Below are 17,157 nucleotides of genomic sequence, written 5' to 3'. Positions count from 1 at the left end.
AACCCCTGCCTACACAAGCCCCACAATTTCAGATTTTTCTCCCTCCCCTCCCTCCCCCCTCCCCTAGACAGTAGGTAATCTGATATAGGTTATATCTATACATCCATATATCTATATACATATACATATATATATATATATATATACACACACACACATAATAACACCAATCCTATTTCTGCATTAATCCTGTTATAAGAGAAAAAATCAGAGCAGTAATGCAAAACCTCAAAATAGAAAAAAAACCAATAGCACCCAAAACAAAAGAAATAGTATGGTTCAATCATCATCTATACTCCACAGTTCTTTTTTTTTTCTTGGATTTGGAGATCCTCTTCTATCATGAGTTCCCTGGAACTCTTCTGTACCATTGCATTGGTGAGAAGAATATAGCCCAATACAGTAGGTCAACACTCAATGTTGATGATACTGTGTACAATGTTCTTCTGGTTCTGCTCATCTCACTCATCATCAGCTCACGTAAGACCCTCCAGGTTTCTCTGAACTCCTCCTGCTCATCATTTCTTACAGCACAATAGTATTCCATTGTATTCATATACCACAACTTGTCCAGCCATTCCCCAATTGATGGGCACCCCCTCAACTTCCAATTCCTTGCTACCACGTAAAGAGCGGCTATAAATATTTTTGTACATGTGGGTCCCTTTCCCCCTTCTCAATTGATTAAAAAAAAATTTTTTTTAAGTGAGGCAATTGGGGTTAAGTGACTTGCCCAGGGTCACACAGCTAGTGTTAAGTGTCTGAGGCCGAATTTGAACTCAGGTACTCCTGACTCCAGTGCTCTATCCACTGCACCACCTAGCTGCCCCCTCTCAATTGATTTTTTAAATCCTTTTTGAGCTCTTCCAGGAAGGCTTTTTGTTCTTGAGACCAATTCACCTTCCCTCGTGAGGCTTCATATGTAGGCAATTTGAGGGTATTGTCCTCATCTGAGTTTGCGTTGGTTTCTTCCCTATTGATACAGAAGCTCTCAATGGAGAGTGCTCTTTTTTGCTTCTTACTCATTATTGCAGCTTATTTATTTATTTTTTAAGTTGAGTTGAGGTCTGCTCTGGGGGCACCAGGGTCCCTGTTTTGGGCTTCTTGTGCAGGGGTATAGGTGCTCTGTGACCGGCTTTTTACTCTGAGGCCTTTAAAGTGTGTGCAGTTCGCCCCCCCTGCACTTCCTGTCTGAGTGCGCTCGGCCAGGCGCCCGATCCCGGCACCCGATCCCGCCTGTCCAGTTTGTGGCCCTCCCGGCCAGTGCAGATAGGTTTTTCCACTGTCCTTCTTGGCCACCAGATTTTTGAGCCAGGTTCCAGGGGCCTCAGTTGTTCGGCTGTGGCCTACAGCTCCTGCTGACTTGCCCTGACCCCCTCAGTGCTGGGTTGCTGCCCTGTGCTGGGCCTCCCTTTTGCCCGAGTCAGACCGACCTTTTCCTGAAGTCTTCTAAATGATCTCTGGTTGGAAGACTGTGTCTCTCTGTCCCTTTGCAGGTTCTGTAGTTTCAGAATCTGTCCAGAGGCTTGATTTAATGTTCTTTTTGAGGGAACAGGAGAGCTCAGGCAGCTTGCTGCTTCCTCTCTGCCATCTTGGCTCCACCCCCCAGAACATTTTTAACAGGTCCCAATGCTCTTTTTAATTTTCATTCCTTCCATCTTCTATTTCTTTCACCTTTGTTTTTCCTCCTCTTTTTGGAGAGGGGGCAGAAATAAAGGTTTATATGGGTAGCTGATTGAATGGGGAATCCTATAATCCCTCAACTCTATTACCTATTGTCCCATTAAAAAGCTGTGGGACTTTTACTTCATTTTCAGAAGAGGGCTTTAATTCTTCCCCTTTCCCTCTTAAATTGAATCTAGGTTACTACATCAAAGCAAAGGAGTCTCTAGTTCCATTCATATATATATATGTATATATATATATATGTATATATATCGCTTCTTCTTGGCCAGGATTACATCAATACCTATAAAGCCAGATTCTGACAGGAAAATGGAAAGAAAAACAAACCAAAAAATGTATAATAAACTAAGGCCAAACCTTTTAAAATTGTAAGACATTTCTCCTTTAGACAAATATTGCCTCTTCATCTTCCCTCCATGATATGCACTCTGTAACACAACTTGCTCTCTACCTCCAATCTTTATAGTATAGCTTATTTAGTGTAGGGATCAACAATCTCTTTAAATCTGAGCATTCCTGGGTTTTGAGTACTAGGGGGATAGTGATAAAGGAGAAATTGAGTGTAGCATCAATTGCCTCAGCTACCATTTCTTGACTCAAGTGACATAAACTGTCTTTACCCCAGTATAAAGCACTGGGCTGGAAGTCAGAATAACTGAGGTCTTAGATTAGTCTTTGACACTATGACTTCTAACAATTCACTACACTCTTTGAATCTCTAGAATCAGTCCTTGACCACTGGCAATCACTTAATTTTGAAAAGGAATAAAGTATGGATTAAACACTAGTGTCTAGTGTCTGTGGATTGTCCTCCCAGTAGAAATTGGATCTACTTTTCTCCATCCTTGAGACAAGGGAGAGAATCAATAAAAGGTCTCCTGAGCTCCCACAGGGAAACCATGGGATAGGTAGGACCATGATTAGAAAGTAGTCATAGTTAATCAGGTCATATTACATACTAAATGCACTTTTGGAGGAAGTATTATTCTCAAAACCAGGATGTGTGAGAAAAGTGGAATTAGAGCTTTCACACAGTCTTAAAGTCTTTTTTTCCTACATATGCCCTCATATAGTTCCTTTAAAGCTGGCAACCCTAAAAAATGTTTTCCCATAGCATTACATTGCAATGATAAAAATGAAGGAAAAAAAATCTGGTTCTCCTTTTTTTTTCCCTATCTGTAAGTGAAGAAGGGGAGAAGGGATTTAATAATACTTAATGGTTTACATCATCTTCACAAACTCAAAATAATTTCAGATCAGTTTTTTTTTTCCTTTTACTTAAAGCAACTTGAATCTTTAACTTCTTTTCCACAATAACTTTACTTAAAGATTGAGGAATGACCCAGAGTAGAAATCTAATTCCAAAGAAGTTCTACTAATGTGTTCAGAATTTTCCCAGTCTTCTAGTTTACCTGATGTTATAAGTACCTTACCTTAAGGTACTTAGAAACATCTCCATTGGGGCAGCTAGGTGGCGCAGTGGATAAAGCACCGGCTCTGGAGTCAGGAGTACCTGAGTTCAAATCCAGCCTCAGACACTTGACACTTACTAGCTGTGTGACCCTGGGCAAGTCACTTAACCCCCATTGCCCCGCAAAAACAAAAAAACAACAAAAAACCGAAACATCTCCATTGAATACTCAGAAGGCACTTATCCTTCTTGAGGAACACCGACCCAATGCCTTCTTTAGAGCCCCAGTAACATCTTTGTTTCTGAGACTATAGATGAGAGGGTTGAGCATGGGTGTAAGAATAGTATAGAAGGCTGACACAGCTTTATCTTGCTCAGGGGTGTGGTAAGAGTGGGGAAGAACATATGTGTACATGGCAGCTCCATAAAACAGACTGACAACAACCATGTGTGAAGAACAAGTAGCCACTGCTTTCCGCCTCCCCTCAGCCTCACTCATCCGGTAGACAGTTATGAGGATGCGGGCATAAGAAGCAGAAATGACTGAAAAGGGGATTAGGAGCATCATGATACAGCAGACATACATAGCTGTCTCATAGGCTGAGGTGTCTGTACAAGACAACTTCAGTAAGGCAGGGACTTCACAGAAGAAGTGGTTGATCTCTCTTGAAGCACAAAAAGGAAACTGCATGGTCACTGGGGTCAACAGGAAACCATCCACAGAACCACCTAGCCATGCTGCAGCCACAATCAGCAGGCACACTTTGCGGCTCATCAAGATAGGGTAACGAAGAGGGTTGCAGATGGCCACATAACGGTCATAGGACATTAGCCCCAAGAGGAAGAATTCAGCACCTGCCAGAGTCAAGTAGAGGAAGTGCTGGGCAGTACAACCTGCAAAAGAAATGGTTTTCTGGCCCACCAACTGATCCACTAGTATCTTGGGCACAATAGTAGAAATGTAGAGTATATCCATGATGGAGAGTTGACTTAGCAAGAAATACATAGGAGTGTGGAGTTGGGGATCGATGTGGATAAGAATGATCATAACAGTATTACTGGCCACTGAGATTACAAAGACCAAGAAGATGAGAGTGAACAAAAGCCATGGAAAGTTTGTGTTGCTGAACAACCCAAGGAGTACAAAGTCTGCATACATAGAATAGTTTCCCCATTCCATCATTTGAGAATGGCAGTAACCTGGGGATTAGAGAAAAGAAGAAAGAACTAATGGATAAACTTAGTTACGTGGGCCATTTATTTCAATCTCTTAAAACATGGTCTAAGGACATGAAATTAATTCCAATGCAGATTCATCAACTTTAGATTATTTAATAAATTTTAAAACAAATACCAATATTTAATTTTCCCATTACTTGTGAAGCATATTTTATTTTTTATTCCCTTTAGGTGTTAGTCATTCTGATTCTTTTAACCTGTGAAACTAAAAAGCCATGAATTTGGGGCAGCTAGGTGGTGCAGTGGATAAAGCACTGGCCCTGGATTCAGGAGGACCAGAGTTCAAATCAGGCCTCAGACACTTGACACTTACTAGCTGTGTGACCCTGGGTAAGTCACTCATTGTCCCACCAAAAAAAAAAAAGCCATGAATTTTACTTTCTTTTTCTGGAAATAAAATCCAAGTTTCACTCACTCCTTTTGTAGTATGCTACCCTTAATCATACTTCCTATATTAATAACAATTCCTTCCTCTTTTAAGGGGCATCTAATTTTTTTCTTTTTTTATTTATAGTTTGGGTTCCAATATTTATCCCTCCTTCCCTCCCTCCCCTAACACCTCCCTGAGGTAGCAAGCAATCAGATATGGGTTATAAATGTATAATTATTTGTAATTTTGTGCAAGAAAACTTAGAAAAAAATGAAGGAAAGTGAAAAATAGTCTGTGTTCAATCAATATCAATTCTTTCTTTGGAGGTGGATAGTGTGTTTCTTCAATAGTCATTTGGGATTGTCATGGATCATTGTTGAGAATAGTCAAGTCATTCACAGTTCTTCATTAAACAATATTGCTGTCTCTGTGCACAATGTTCTCTTTGTTCTGCTCACTTCACTATACATCATTTAACACATGTCTTTCCAGGCCTTTATGAAATTATCCTGCTTGTCATTTCTTATAGCACAATAATATTCCATCACCATCATATACCATAGTTTGTTTAGCCATTCCCCAATTGATGGGCATTCCTTTGATTTCCAATTCTTAGAAGGGGCATCTAAACTAAGATAATGATTTGAGAGGGGAAAAAAATCAATTTTTTTTCTGACTGAAAACAATTTTTAGCCAGAAAACATGGTCTTGAATCTCCAATCTACTACTTAATACCTGTGTGACCATGACCAAAGGCTCTCTGAGCCTTTCTTGATCTTTAAAATAGGATTAAACTATTTGTCTCAAATGTCTCTTACAGCTCTAAAATTCTGTGATACTTAACTATATATTATGTTGATCAAAACATCATTTACTGACAAACAAAAGCAAATAGTTCAAAAATTGAATATGTTTTATTGATTTTTTCTACTAGACTCACTTGTTGCTGGAATGAATTAGTCAGATCCATCTGATGATTATTTTTGTTGTTTAATAAATAGGAATATTCATAATTATATTTTTATCTCATGGCTTTAGAACAATAACATATTTGTATATGACTTTTACTAAAAGCATTCTGTAACATAAGTAAAAGTGTTAACCCCTTCATTTTCAAGATTGTAAATTGAGGAGATGACCATTCATTAGGGAATGGCTTAACAAATGGTATGTGAATATGATAGATATCCTAGTTTCACCCCTGATATTATTGGAAAGGCTTCTAGCTTATCATTACTTGAGATAATACTAATCTTTGTTTTAGATAGTCATTACTTACCATTTTATGGAAAGCACTATTTATTACAATGTTTTCTGGTGTGTTTTTTAAACAGAAGTATTATATCATGGAAGATTTTTTCTTTCTTTTTTGCATCTATTAGCATAATCCTATTTTTGTTATTATGTTTACAATTTTCCTAATACAGAACCAGTCCCACATTGCAGGAATAAATCTAGCATGATCATAATGAATGTATAAGTTTTGTGTTATGTTGCTGTGATATCCTTGTTAATATTTTATTTAAAATTTTGTATTGTATTTGTTATTGTTTTGCACTGGGGTTATTGTTTTATAGTTATTCCTGGTTTAGTTATCAAGGTCATATTTGTAATACATAAAGGAGTTGGTAGGACCACTTTTTCCTATTTTTTTAAATAATTGACAATTAGAATTTTAAAAAAATTATCCATCTGGTCCTGTGGTGTTTTTGTTTAGTTTTGGTTTTGGTTTTGGTTTTGGTGGAGAAGAGTTCATTTGTAGCTTGTTCAATTTCTTTTTCTAAAATAGAATAATTAAAAATCTTTATTTTCTTATTTGTAATCTTGGCAGTTTGTATCTTTGTTAATATTCATCCATTTCATTTTGATTATCAATTTTATTGGCTTATAGTTGGGTGAAATAGCTTCTGGTAATTCATTTAAAATAACTATGGACAATATAAAATACTAACTGTGAACACACAAAGGAACTATTTCAACATGATTACCAAACAGACTGCACAAATACTGATGTAAATAATTGGAGAAATATTAACTGCTCATGGCTAGCTCAAATCAATATAATAAAAATAAAACTATCTTAATTAATTCACTTATTCAATGTCATACCAATAAAATTACCAAGGAATTACTTTATAGAGCTAGATAAAATCATAACAAAATTCATCTGGAGAAACAAAATTTCAAGAATATAAAGGGAATTAATGAAGGAAAGGGATCTAGCAGTACCAGGTCTCAAACTATACTACAAAGTTGTAATTATCAAAATGATTTGTTCCTGGGTAACAGAGAGGTTGACCAGTGGAACACAATATAAAAAACAAAGAAGCACAGTAGCTAGTGTTTGAGAAATTCAAAGATCTTGTCTAGCTATTAAAGCAAGAATTTGCTATTCTACAAAATCTATTGGGAAAGCTAAAAGGCAGTTTGGAAGTTTGTGTGACTTTAGCCAAGTCTTTCTAGGTCTATTTCTATGGCAGAAACTAGATCAATATCTCACACCATATACCAAGACAAGCTCCAAATGTATACATGATTTGGACATAAAGGGTAATATAATAAGCAAATTAGAGAAGCAGAGAAGAAATTACCTGCTAGATTAATGGATAGGGGAAAGTTCATTACCAAACAAGTGATCAAGAGGGTCATAGGAGGTAAAATGGATCATTTTGATAATAAAAAATTAAAGAGTTTTTGTACAAAAAAAACCAATAAAGCTGAAATTATGAGAGAAGTAGGTAAATAGGAAAATATTTGCAGCAAGTTTGTCTTATAAAAGTGTCATTTCTAGGGGGTAGTTAGGTGGTGTAGTGGATAAAGTACCAGCCCTGGATTCAGGAGGACCTGAGTTCAAATCTGACTCCAGACACTTGAGACTTACTAGTTATGTGACCCTGGGCAAGTCACTTAACCCCCATTGCCCTGCAAAAAAAAAAAATGGAGGGAACCTAAGCTCCCAGTTATTGCTGGGAATAGGAACTAGGCTCATACAGGGTCAAATGTAAATTTTTCATTTAATGGAAGAGGGTCTTGCAAAAATAAAATATAAGAAAGGAGTATCTTTACATCGTGCTGCGTGGCAGCTCTTTATTTCTACTACAGTAGGAGAATTCAAATTAGACAAATTCATAGGTGAAAGCATGATGAAGGATATAGGTTCAGAAAAGACATGTGAACTGATGCAAAATGAAATGAGCAGAATCAGAACACTGTGCACAGTAAAAACAATATGGCAATGGCAATCAGCTATGAAATGTATTCTGATCAATACAATGATCCAAAAAAATTCCAAAGGACCCCTGATGAAAACTGCTATCTACTTCCAGAGAGAGAACTAATGAACTCTTGAGCTCAGATTTAAGCTTATTTTAACTTTCTTCATTTTTCTTGGTGTTTTTTTTTTGTTTTTGTTTTGTTTTGTTGTGGGGGGGGGCAGGGCAATGAGGGCTAAGTGACTTGTCTAGGGTCACACAACTAGTACAGTCAAGTGTCTGAGGCTGGATTTGAACTCAGGTCCTCCTGAATCCAGGCTCAGTGCTTTATCCACTGCACCACCTAGCTGCCCCAGTGTTTTTTTTGGAGGGGCGTTGCAACATGGTTAATATTAAAAATGTATTTTAGGGGCAGCTAGGTGGCGCAGTGGATAAAGCACCGGCCCTGGATTCAGGAGTACCTGAGTTCAAATCCAGCCTCAGACACTTGACACTTACTAGCTGTGTGACCCTGGGCAAGTCACTTAACCCCCATTGCCCCGCAAAAAAAAAAAATGTATTTTGTGTAACTTCTTATAGATAATGAGTATCATATTGCTTGCCTTCTCAATGGGTTGGGAAGGGACTGGAGGGACAAAAATAATCTGGAGCAAAAATAAAAATACGAATGTCAAAAATAATAAAACATTCAAAAATTTAAACAAGGAGGAAGAGAGGGAAGAAGAGGAGGGAGAGAGGAAAGAAGGGAAGGGGGCAAGACAAAGGCAAAGCAAGGCAGAGCAAGTCAAGGCAAAAAAAGAAAAGGAAATAGATAAGGATAGAGGAAGGAGAGTGGGAGAGATAATGGTAGTATGTAAGGCACAATATTTTTAGAGTTTTCATAAAGATATGAAGCATACAGTTTGATTTTATTCTACAAATTTTGCCTAACCCAATCTATATATGTGTGATATATGTATATTTTAAGTGTTTATGTATGTATATATATAAATGTTCATTTCCCTAGGCCTTTAAGTACAAATATACTTCAGATAATAATCCTTGTCCTTAAGGACCTTAATAATTCAATAAGTATTTATTAAGAGTTTTCTATATGCTAAGTACTATGCAAGGTTCTAGGAATACAAAGACTAAAAGGAACAATCTCTGCCTCTGTATATTGTATAAGGGAATGTAATTCACAGCCTAATAGTAGTTCCTTGAGGGAGAGCCAAGACAAAGGTGTGGTGTAAAATTAAAGGAGGGGTAATTTGGTCCCCCAGGATTACAACCTTTTCTCACTTTGTATATGAGTAGGGAGGTGTGGAAAAAGGCCTTAGGGAGTGAATAGAAAGAGAAGCAAGAGATAATTGATCTGAAGGTCAGTGACAGGAAAATGTGGGTCTGATTTACCAATAACACTCTTCCTTCAAATAAAAGTTATCTTCCCCTCAAATTTTCTTAGAACATATTTAGAACCTCATTTTCTCTTATCACATTCTCCATGTTACCCTACTTAGATTATAAATTCCTTTACATTTCATACTATATCTGTGTTCTATCTTTGTATATTTTACACATAAAAACCACTTAATAAATAAATGTTTGTTGATTTAAACTGAAATGAACTGAATGTAATTGTTTTTGTAGATGTGTCTTCAACACTGAGTTATTCTTCCTATTTCTATACTCACAAAATGGTTTCAATATGTACATCAGTCAATAGTTTAATTGATTCTTTAAGTCAATGCTTATATAACTCATATATCCTTTCCATGCTAACATTTTCTCTTTTTGTTCTTGAGGCTGAGTCTGTACCTCTAGATGGTGAAAGTCTTTGGATTGAAGTGATTGGTCAATTCAGTAAAGGGAAATATATCAACATCATACAGGCAAATATATCAACCAAATGTGTTGTGTAATAGCACTGCATAGATACAGCCTAATTAAAATGCTCCCAACATTTGTCTTACCCTCACATTGTGTAATGGCAATTGGTTTCATTTCAGGCATTCCAGCAGCTATTTGTCTACCTTAATATTCTTGTTTGATTTCCTTCTTTTTTCCCACTCTCATAACTACCAGGGAAATTCAAAGCAAAGATTTAGCAATAATGTTGCATTGCAGGTAAAGAAGAAAAAGCCCTCCTTGCCTCAGCACAATTATCTTTCAGAAATTATAAATTATTTTGGGACAATAGCTGTCACTGGTCCACAGAGGTTGTCAAGAGATCAAAAGGGACCAAAGATGTATGGAGGTTGTCCTCTAAGAACAGGAGTGTCCCCAATCCTGACCCTTCCTGAAATGTGCTAACAAGACCCTGGAGAGCTCCCTTGCATTCTTTATAGTCAGGAAGAAAAAAATTGAACTACATGGCAATTCCTTAGATTTAAACATTTACTTTTTCCCAATTCTATGTCTTCACTCTGTTCTCCCAATTTAAAGGGTTTGTGAAGTTGATGGAACTGTGAATCTAAAATTATTACTCCACAAAGTCTACATACCCATAAATTCAATATGATCAATTCAAAAAATAGTCTTTTCAGTATATTTGGTAGAATTGTGAAATCATTTAACTTTGTAAAAAATATTAGTCACATCTTTATGAACACTTTGACAACTGTTTAAGTGAATCCACGGAAAGGATCATTGTGGATGGAGGTGTGTAGCCTCCTATTGTTTTGTTTTGTTTTTGTTTTTGTTTTAGAAATTAACCAAGTCTTTATTTTGCATATGAAGAAAATGACTAAAACTCCCATAAATAAAGATGAAGGAAGTGAGCTATTTAGTACAGGTAAATACATGTTATATATGCCTTTTTTCAGCATGTGTTTGCATCATACTTCCAAACTGATTTGAAATATGGTGCAAAAAAAATAAAACTAAAGTTTTGGTCGTGAAGATGCCCTTACAATTTTCAGATTACATAAATTAATCATCTAACTTGTTTGTTGTCATTGTTTTCTTTCTGTCTTTTTGTTTGTTTTTTCTCAAAGACTAACAAATTTCACTATGAGAATAATTTCTCTCTTCTCTAGGCTCCAGTGAATAACCCCTCAGTGGCTTACAGTTAGGACTGATTGCCAAGTGATTTCACAATGTTCTTTGAATGGGACCATGAAGGTCATAATAAGAGACATCAGAAAGATTTATTTTCTTTTTAAAAATCTTAATAGTATTTTATTTTTCCCAATCACATGTAAAGATAGTTTTCAACATTCTTTTTTGGGGGGCGAGGGGGCAGGGCAATGAGGGTTAAGTGACTTGCCCAGGGTCACACAGCTACTAAGTGTCAAGTGTTTGAGGCCGCATTTGAACTCAGGTCTTCCTGAATCCAGGGCCAGTGCTTTATCCACTGTACCACCTAGCTGCCCCATAACATTCATTATTATAAGCTTTTGAGAATAGCCTTCTAATTAGTCTCCTTTTCTCTAACTTGTTCCCTCTCCAAGTTATTCTACACACCACTGTCATATTGCTCTCTCTAATTCACAAATCTGAAAATATCACTCTGCAACTCAAGAACATTCAGTGTCTCCCTATTGTCTACTAAAGAAAATGCAGACTCTCTATCCCAAATTCAAGGCACTCTATAACCTGGCTTCAATCTGATTTTCCATTCATATACTTTTCTTTCATATACTCTCTAATCAAGTCAAGCTAATTTACATTCATTCTCCAAACTAATCCCACAGATAGAACATGGAAGAAGCAGAGAAACAATGGCTATGTTTGGAATGCAACCCCCAACACCACCACCACCATGATAACTATTGAAATCCTAATGTATCCTTGAAGGCATAGTTCAAATGCTTCCCTTCCCATGAAGCCTTCCCCTTTCTCCACAAATGGAAGTTATATCTCTCTCCTTAAATCTCTAATACCACTTTAATTACTCTTTTATTCTAAGATGTTTTAATTATTCATTTTCTACATGCTAGATTATAAATTTATTGAGGGCAGAGACTGTCTTCTTTCATTTTTGTATCAACAGAGCATAGAACAGTACTCTGAACAAAGAAGATAAGAAATCTATTTCTTGAGTTGAATTAAACAGAGATGAGTTTCATGATTTTGCAGACTCTTACATCATATAATCCCACAGAGTTAAATTATTTTACATAGAAGAGAATTATATAGACTCATAGAATCATAAGAAGTTTGCAAAATCAGCTCACCATCCCATATCCAAGAACACAAATCATCTCAAATAAATGAATTTTGTTTTACAGTTAGCAAATAATATTCATACTCTACTAATCTCTAATCCTCACTATGAAGATATTCATCCTTGTTACAAAAAGCAAATGAAGAGTAACTAATGGGTCATTTATATCATAGATAAACAATGTTTTAAATGGGGTGCATCAATTTTTAAGCCTTGAACTCTTGCCATAAAAGTATAGGAGATGACAGAGACAGAGTGTACACCTGTCACTGACTTAAACAGCAAAAAGTTGAGTTAGCACATTTTAGCAACTGAGTCACAAGAAAGAAAAGGGAATATTGTCAGTCACTAACTCTTGCTTTCATGAGCAAGGAGGATTAGGTCAAGACCCTGGACTACAAAAATCTGAACATCTCTACATAGTATTTGGGGCATATTGTAGAAGTAGATCTCTGATCTATGGGATGGAATTATTTATATTTTTCTTTTTCAATAGCTTGATGATAGGTGTGCCTGCTTCAAGTCTTTCCCTATCCAATCTTCATTCATCCACTAAAATGATTTTCTTTTATTTTTCTTTTTTGCAGGGCAATAAGGGTTAAGTGACTTGCCCAGGGTCATACAGCAGGAAGTGTCAAGTGTTTGCACCACCCAGCTGCCCCCTAAATGATTTTCTTAAAGTGCAGGTACCATTATCTCACACTCCCTACTCAATGAACATCAGTGGCTTCCTATTACTTCCAGGATCAAATACAAACTGCTCTGTTTGGCATTCAAAGCCCTTCATAAATTATACCTCTCCTCCCTTTCCCATGTTCTTACTCTTTACTCCCCAATATGTACTCAACCTGGCCTCCAGGCTGTTCCACAAACAAGGCACCCCATCTCCTGTCTCCAGGCATGTTCTCCAGCTATCTCCCTTGCCTGCAATGCTCTCCCTACTCCACTCTGATTACTGACCTCCTGGCTTACTTTAAGTCCCAACCAAAATCCCATCTTCTCAAGGAAGCTTTCCCCAATGCTTCTTTTAATTATTTCCTTTTTATCCTATATATTGTTTGCTTTGTATATATTTGTTTGCATGCTATCTCCTCCATTACAGCATAGGCTCCTTGAGAGCAAGTACTGTGCTTTGTCTTTTTTTTCTATGCCCTGTATTTAGTACAGTGCCTTAGTGGACACTTAATAAATGTTATTTATTGATGAAATTGATTGTTCATGAGAACAAAATTACTAAACAAATCAATTGCAAGGGAGAGATGACATCTACCAAATTAGTTATTCCATAAATTAATAGAAACAGAATCTTTGAATTATAAGGAAATTTGATATAGTCTAATACTTTGAGTCCAGTGGGTAGTACAGATTTGGTTTATTGTAGACAAAAATTCTCAAACTAAATTCTCTGGTTGATTTGGACAATTGTACTATCCTCTTTCTATTCTTCAGTTCTTGGTGATTTCTTCAGCTCCCATAAGTTTAACTAAGCTCTCTGTGCAAATGATTCCTAGATATAGATGCTAATTTCAATATAAGTTTTGGAGAGAGGGAGATAGTTTGGGAATGTTCAATAGGCAGCAGTTGGTGATATTTTAGTAATTTGTAATTATTATATGAATATATGTTTATATGTACTATCTATGTATGTGCATGTTTCTATATATATGTATATTATATGTCTTTGTATGTATGGCATCCAGATGTAGGTGTTGATATGGCACTGGAATTGAAGAGAGGCATGTGAATATTTTTAGATTTAAAATGTATACATTATTTAAATGCATTATATTACATAAACAAATATCCACTGAGCATGATAGCTCACACCTATAATCCCAGCTACTGGGGAAATCTGAGGTTGATGGATTGCTTGAGTTTGGGAGATCTTATATGAAGCAGAGCTAAAAATGATCAACTGCCTGCATTAAGTCCAGCATAAATTAGTGAGGCCTCAGGAGCAGGCTTAGAGAATAGATGAGAGAAAAGTTGAGGTAAAAAAATTCTGTAATAAAAAATTCTGTAAAAAAAACTGAAGAAGCAAATAAAGAAATAAAAGATGGAATGAAAAAGAGGCTGAGTAGAAATAGGAACATAAGATAAATGAGAAAGTTTGGGATAGAAAAGCAACAATAATGAACAAGTCTTTCAATGGTAAACTAAGCACAATAAACTCCAACATCTCTGTGTTAAATTATGGAAAGCAAACAGTGTTGACCCATGTGTTTTTATGCTTTCAGAATAGGCACAACATTTTAGAAATGGAATAGCCCTTATGGATCATCTCATCCAAACCCTTCATTGGAGGAAACAAATACTCAGAAAAGAAAATCTGACTTACTTAAAATTGTGTAAAACAAATACTTAATTTATAGCCAGGACAAAAACCTGGCTCTCCTGATTCCTCAGTTAAACCGATTACTTGCTGCTTAGCAGATGAAGCAACCAATTAGCCAAATGAATTTTTTATCTTTCCATTTCTGAGGTAACTATATTGGATAGAATGCTGGACTTGTGTTCAGAAAGACCAGTTTGCTTGCCTCAGACTAGCTGTGTGAAATTGGGTAAACCAATTAATCTTTTTAAGCCTTAGTTTCCTCATCTTTATACAGGGTTGTTGTGAGGATAAAATGTGAAGTGCTTTGCAGACTTTAAAGCACTATATAAATGCTGACTATCATTATTACCATATAAATGTAGGATGTTAGGGAAACTGAATAGACTCAATTAACTGCAAACCTAAAACTATCACAAACTTACATTACTACGTTTTAAGATTTAAAAGAATTTTTTCTTACTGTCACTTTACAAATGAGGAAATTAAGTCGAAAAGGTTAGGGACTGTCTAGAGACCTCAATTGCCATACATAGTCACTATAAATTATAAGGACTGTGCATACAAGTCCCTATGGGAAGAGGGAGAGTGTTCTTGATTGTCTATAAGTGTCTTGATTGTCTTCTGGTCCAAGTCTTTTCTGCGTTTTTGTGGGTGTAAGGAAAAGCTTTTCTATATTGGGGAAAAAAAACTTTTAGTTCAAGTTCTGGCTTTTTCTCTTATTAATTATTTTGATCTTCAGAAAGGGACCTCACCTCTCAAAGTCTCAGTTTATTTACTTATATTGGTAATTTTATACACACACACACACACACACACACACACACATATATACATACATACATACATACATATATATATATATATACACATACGTGTGTGTAGGTACTTAGGTATACTTAACAGAATTCTTGGTAGAATCAAATGAGGTATGCGAAGCATTTGTAACAAAAAAGTATTACATAAGTACAACTTATTAATATTTAGCGTTTTGGAATTGATAATGAACATTCTGTCAAGCAGTTAATTCAATTTAATAATAATATTTATTTATTTAATGTTGATTAATTAATTTAATATTAATTATTTAATATTTACTGTGTGCCAGGCACTGTGACAAATGCTTTACACATATCTCATTTGATCCTCAACAACCCTGGGAAGTAGGAACTATTATTACCCCTATTCTATAATTGAGAAAACTGAGGCAAACAGAGGTTAAATGATTTGTTTGTCTGAAGCTAGATTTGAATTCAAGTCTTCCTAACTCCAGTCCCAGCAATCTATCCATTGTAGTACCTAGCTGCCTTACTGATTCATAAATTCAATCAAAACCCTTAAACTGACAGTCAAGTAAATAGCATGTTATTATGCATGCTGAGGATAATTCATATCCAATGAAATGGTAATAGAACAGAGAATGTTGTGGTTCCAACTTGGTTAATTCCTAGTATTTTATTCAAAACTTCAAAAGTTCATAAAGTGATACATGTAAACTTAATAGGAAACTCATTTCTCTATTTTAAAATTGTAAGTTCTACCTGGTTGTAGGATTGATGAAAAGAAAGATGTTCCAGATAAAAATGAAGAAATAAGGAAAGATTGTCTTTGTTATTTCTAGCCTCTCAACTTCATTTATTTATGTCACGACACACTACTATGTGGTGAGGGGATACAAAGATAAAATTGAAACAGTTTAACTCTCAAGGATCTTTCATACAAATGAGGGTAACAAATATACAAAATGGGGGGGGGACTAGAAGCTGGTAGAGGGGAAAATCAGGAAAGGTCTCATATAGAAACTTTAACAGAAACTAGGGATTTTAAGAGGTAGAGTTGAGGAGAAAATACATTGCAGGAAAGGATCGGTAGCCTATGCAAAAGCTCAAAGGATGGAGTTGAAATCTTATTTGTGAGGTACAGCAAGAAGATCGGTTTGTTTGGATGAGTTTGTGCAGGATAATAATGTATAGAACTAGAATAATGAATAGCTCGGAGTCAAGTTGTAACAGTTGAAATGTCATTGGGACAAATACCCAAGGACATACTGTTCACACTGTCTCTTGAGAAGAGATTTAAAAATTTTTAGTGTGAGAATTTACACATCATAAATTAAAAAAAAAACATTATAAATCCAGGCTTGGTTTATTGCTGTGTTGATTTTCTAAACTTAATAAAATGATGAAGAAAATGTTTATAATGGACATTAAATTTAAAAGTATCTTGAATAACTGTCCCCCCCCCACCCCGGAAAACCAGTTGTTAAATATTTACCAGCACACTTTCAGTATGTATCCAATCTAACATAGGTTCACTAGATTTGCACATTAGAAGTGTGCTATGTAAACTCCTATTCATAAAACAGGAGTGGGAGATTTTGACTCCTCCAGCAACAGAAGCAGGAACTAGGAATGAATTTCATCCCTAACCAATTTCAAAAGTTCTGATGATATAAGAAGTCCCAATCAGAAGTAAACTTTTTATTTCCAAAAATAGTCCAAAACCATATCCTTATTTGTATGTGGTGGGGCATGAAGAAGCATAGCTCACATTGATGTAGCACTTCGAGTTTTTCTCCCTCACAACAGCCTTGTGAGCTTTATACCACAAAGTATATTTCCTTCATTTTGCAAATGAAGAAATCATAACTCTCAGAGGGGACGAGGGGGGAGAGAGAGCAATGGATTGTAAAGTAGAGAATCTGGGTCAGATACTTTGACCTTGGGAAAGTCACTGAACTTCATCTAAATTAAGTTCTTA

At 36.0% G+C, this 17,157-nt stretch overlaps 1 protein-coding gene across 1 annotated transcript; it reads right to left on the bottom strand.

Moving 5' to 3' along the window:
• Positions 1–3,326: 3,326 nt before the first annotated feature.
• On the bottom strand, positions 3,327–4,277 carry LOC122753782 (olfactory receptor 2T27). Its single transcript, XM_044001480.1, has one exon. The coding sequence runs from the start codon at positions 4,275–4,277 to the stop codon at positions 3,327–3,329; it is 951 nt and encodes a 316-aa protein (XP_043857415.1).
• Positions 4,278–17,157: the final 12,880 nt, after the last annotated feature.

The sequence above is a fragment of the Dromiciops gliroides genome, chromosome 4 (genome assembly GCF_019393635.1).
Source record: "Dromiciops gliroides isolate mDroGli1 chromosome 4, mDroGli1.pri, whole genome shotgun sequence".
Lineage (NCBI taxonomy): Eukaryota > Metazoa > Chordata > Mammalia > Microbiotheria > Microbiotheriidae > Dromiciops > Dromiciops gliroides.
This window is presented reverse-complemented; position numbering and strand designations above follow the sequence as displayed.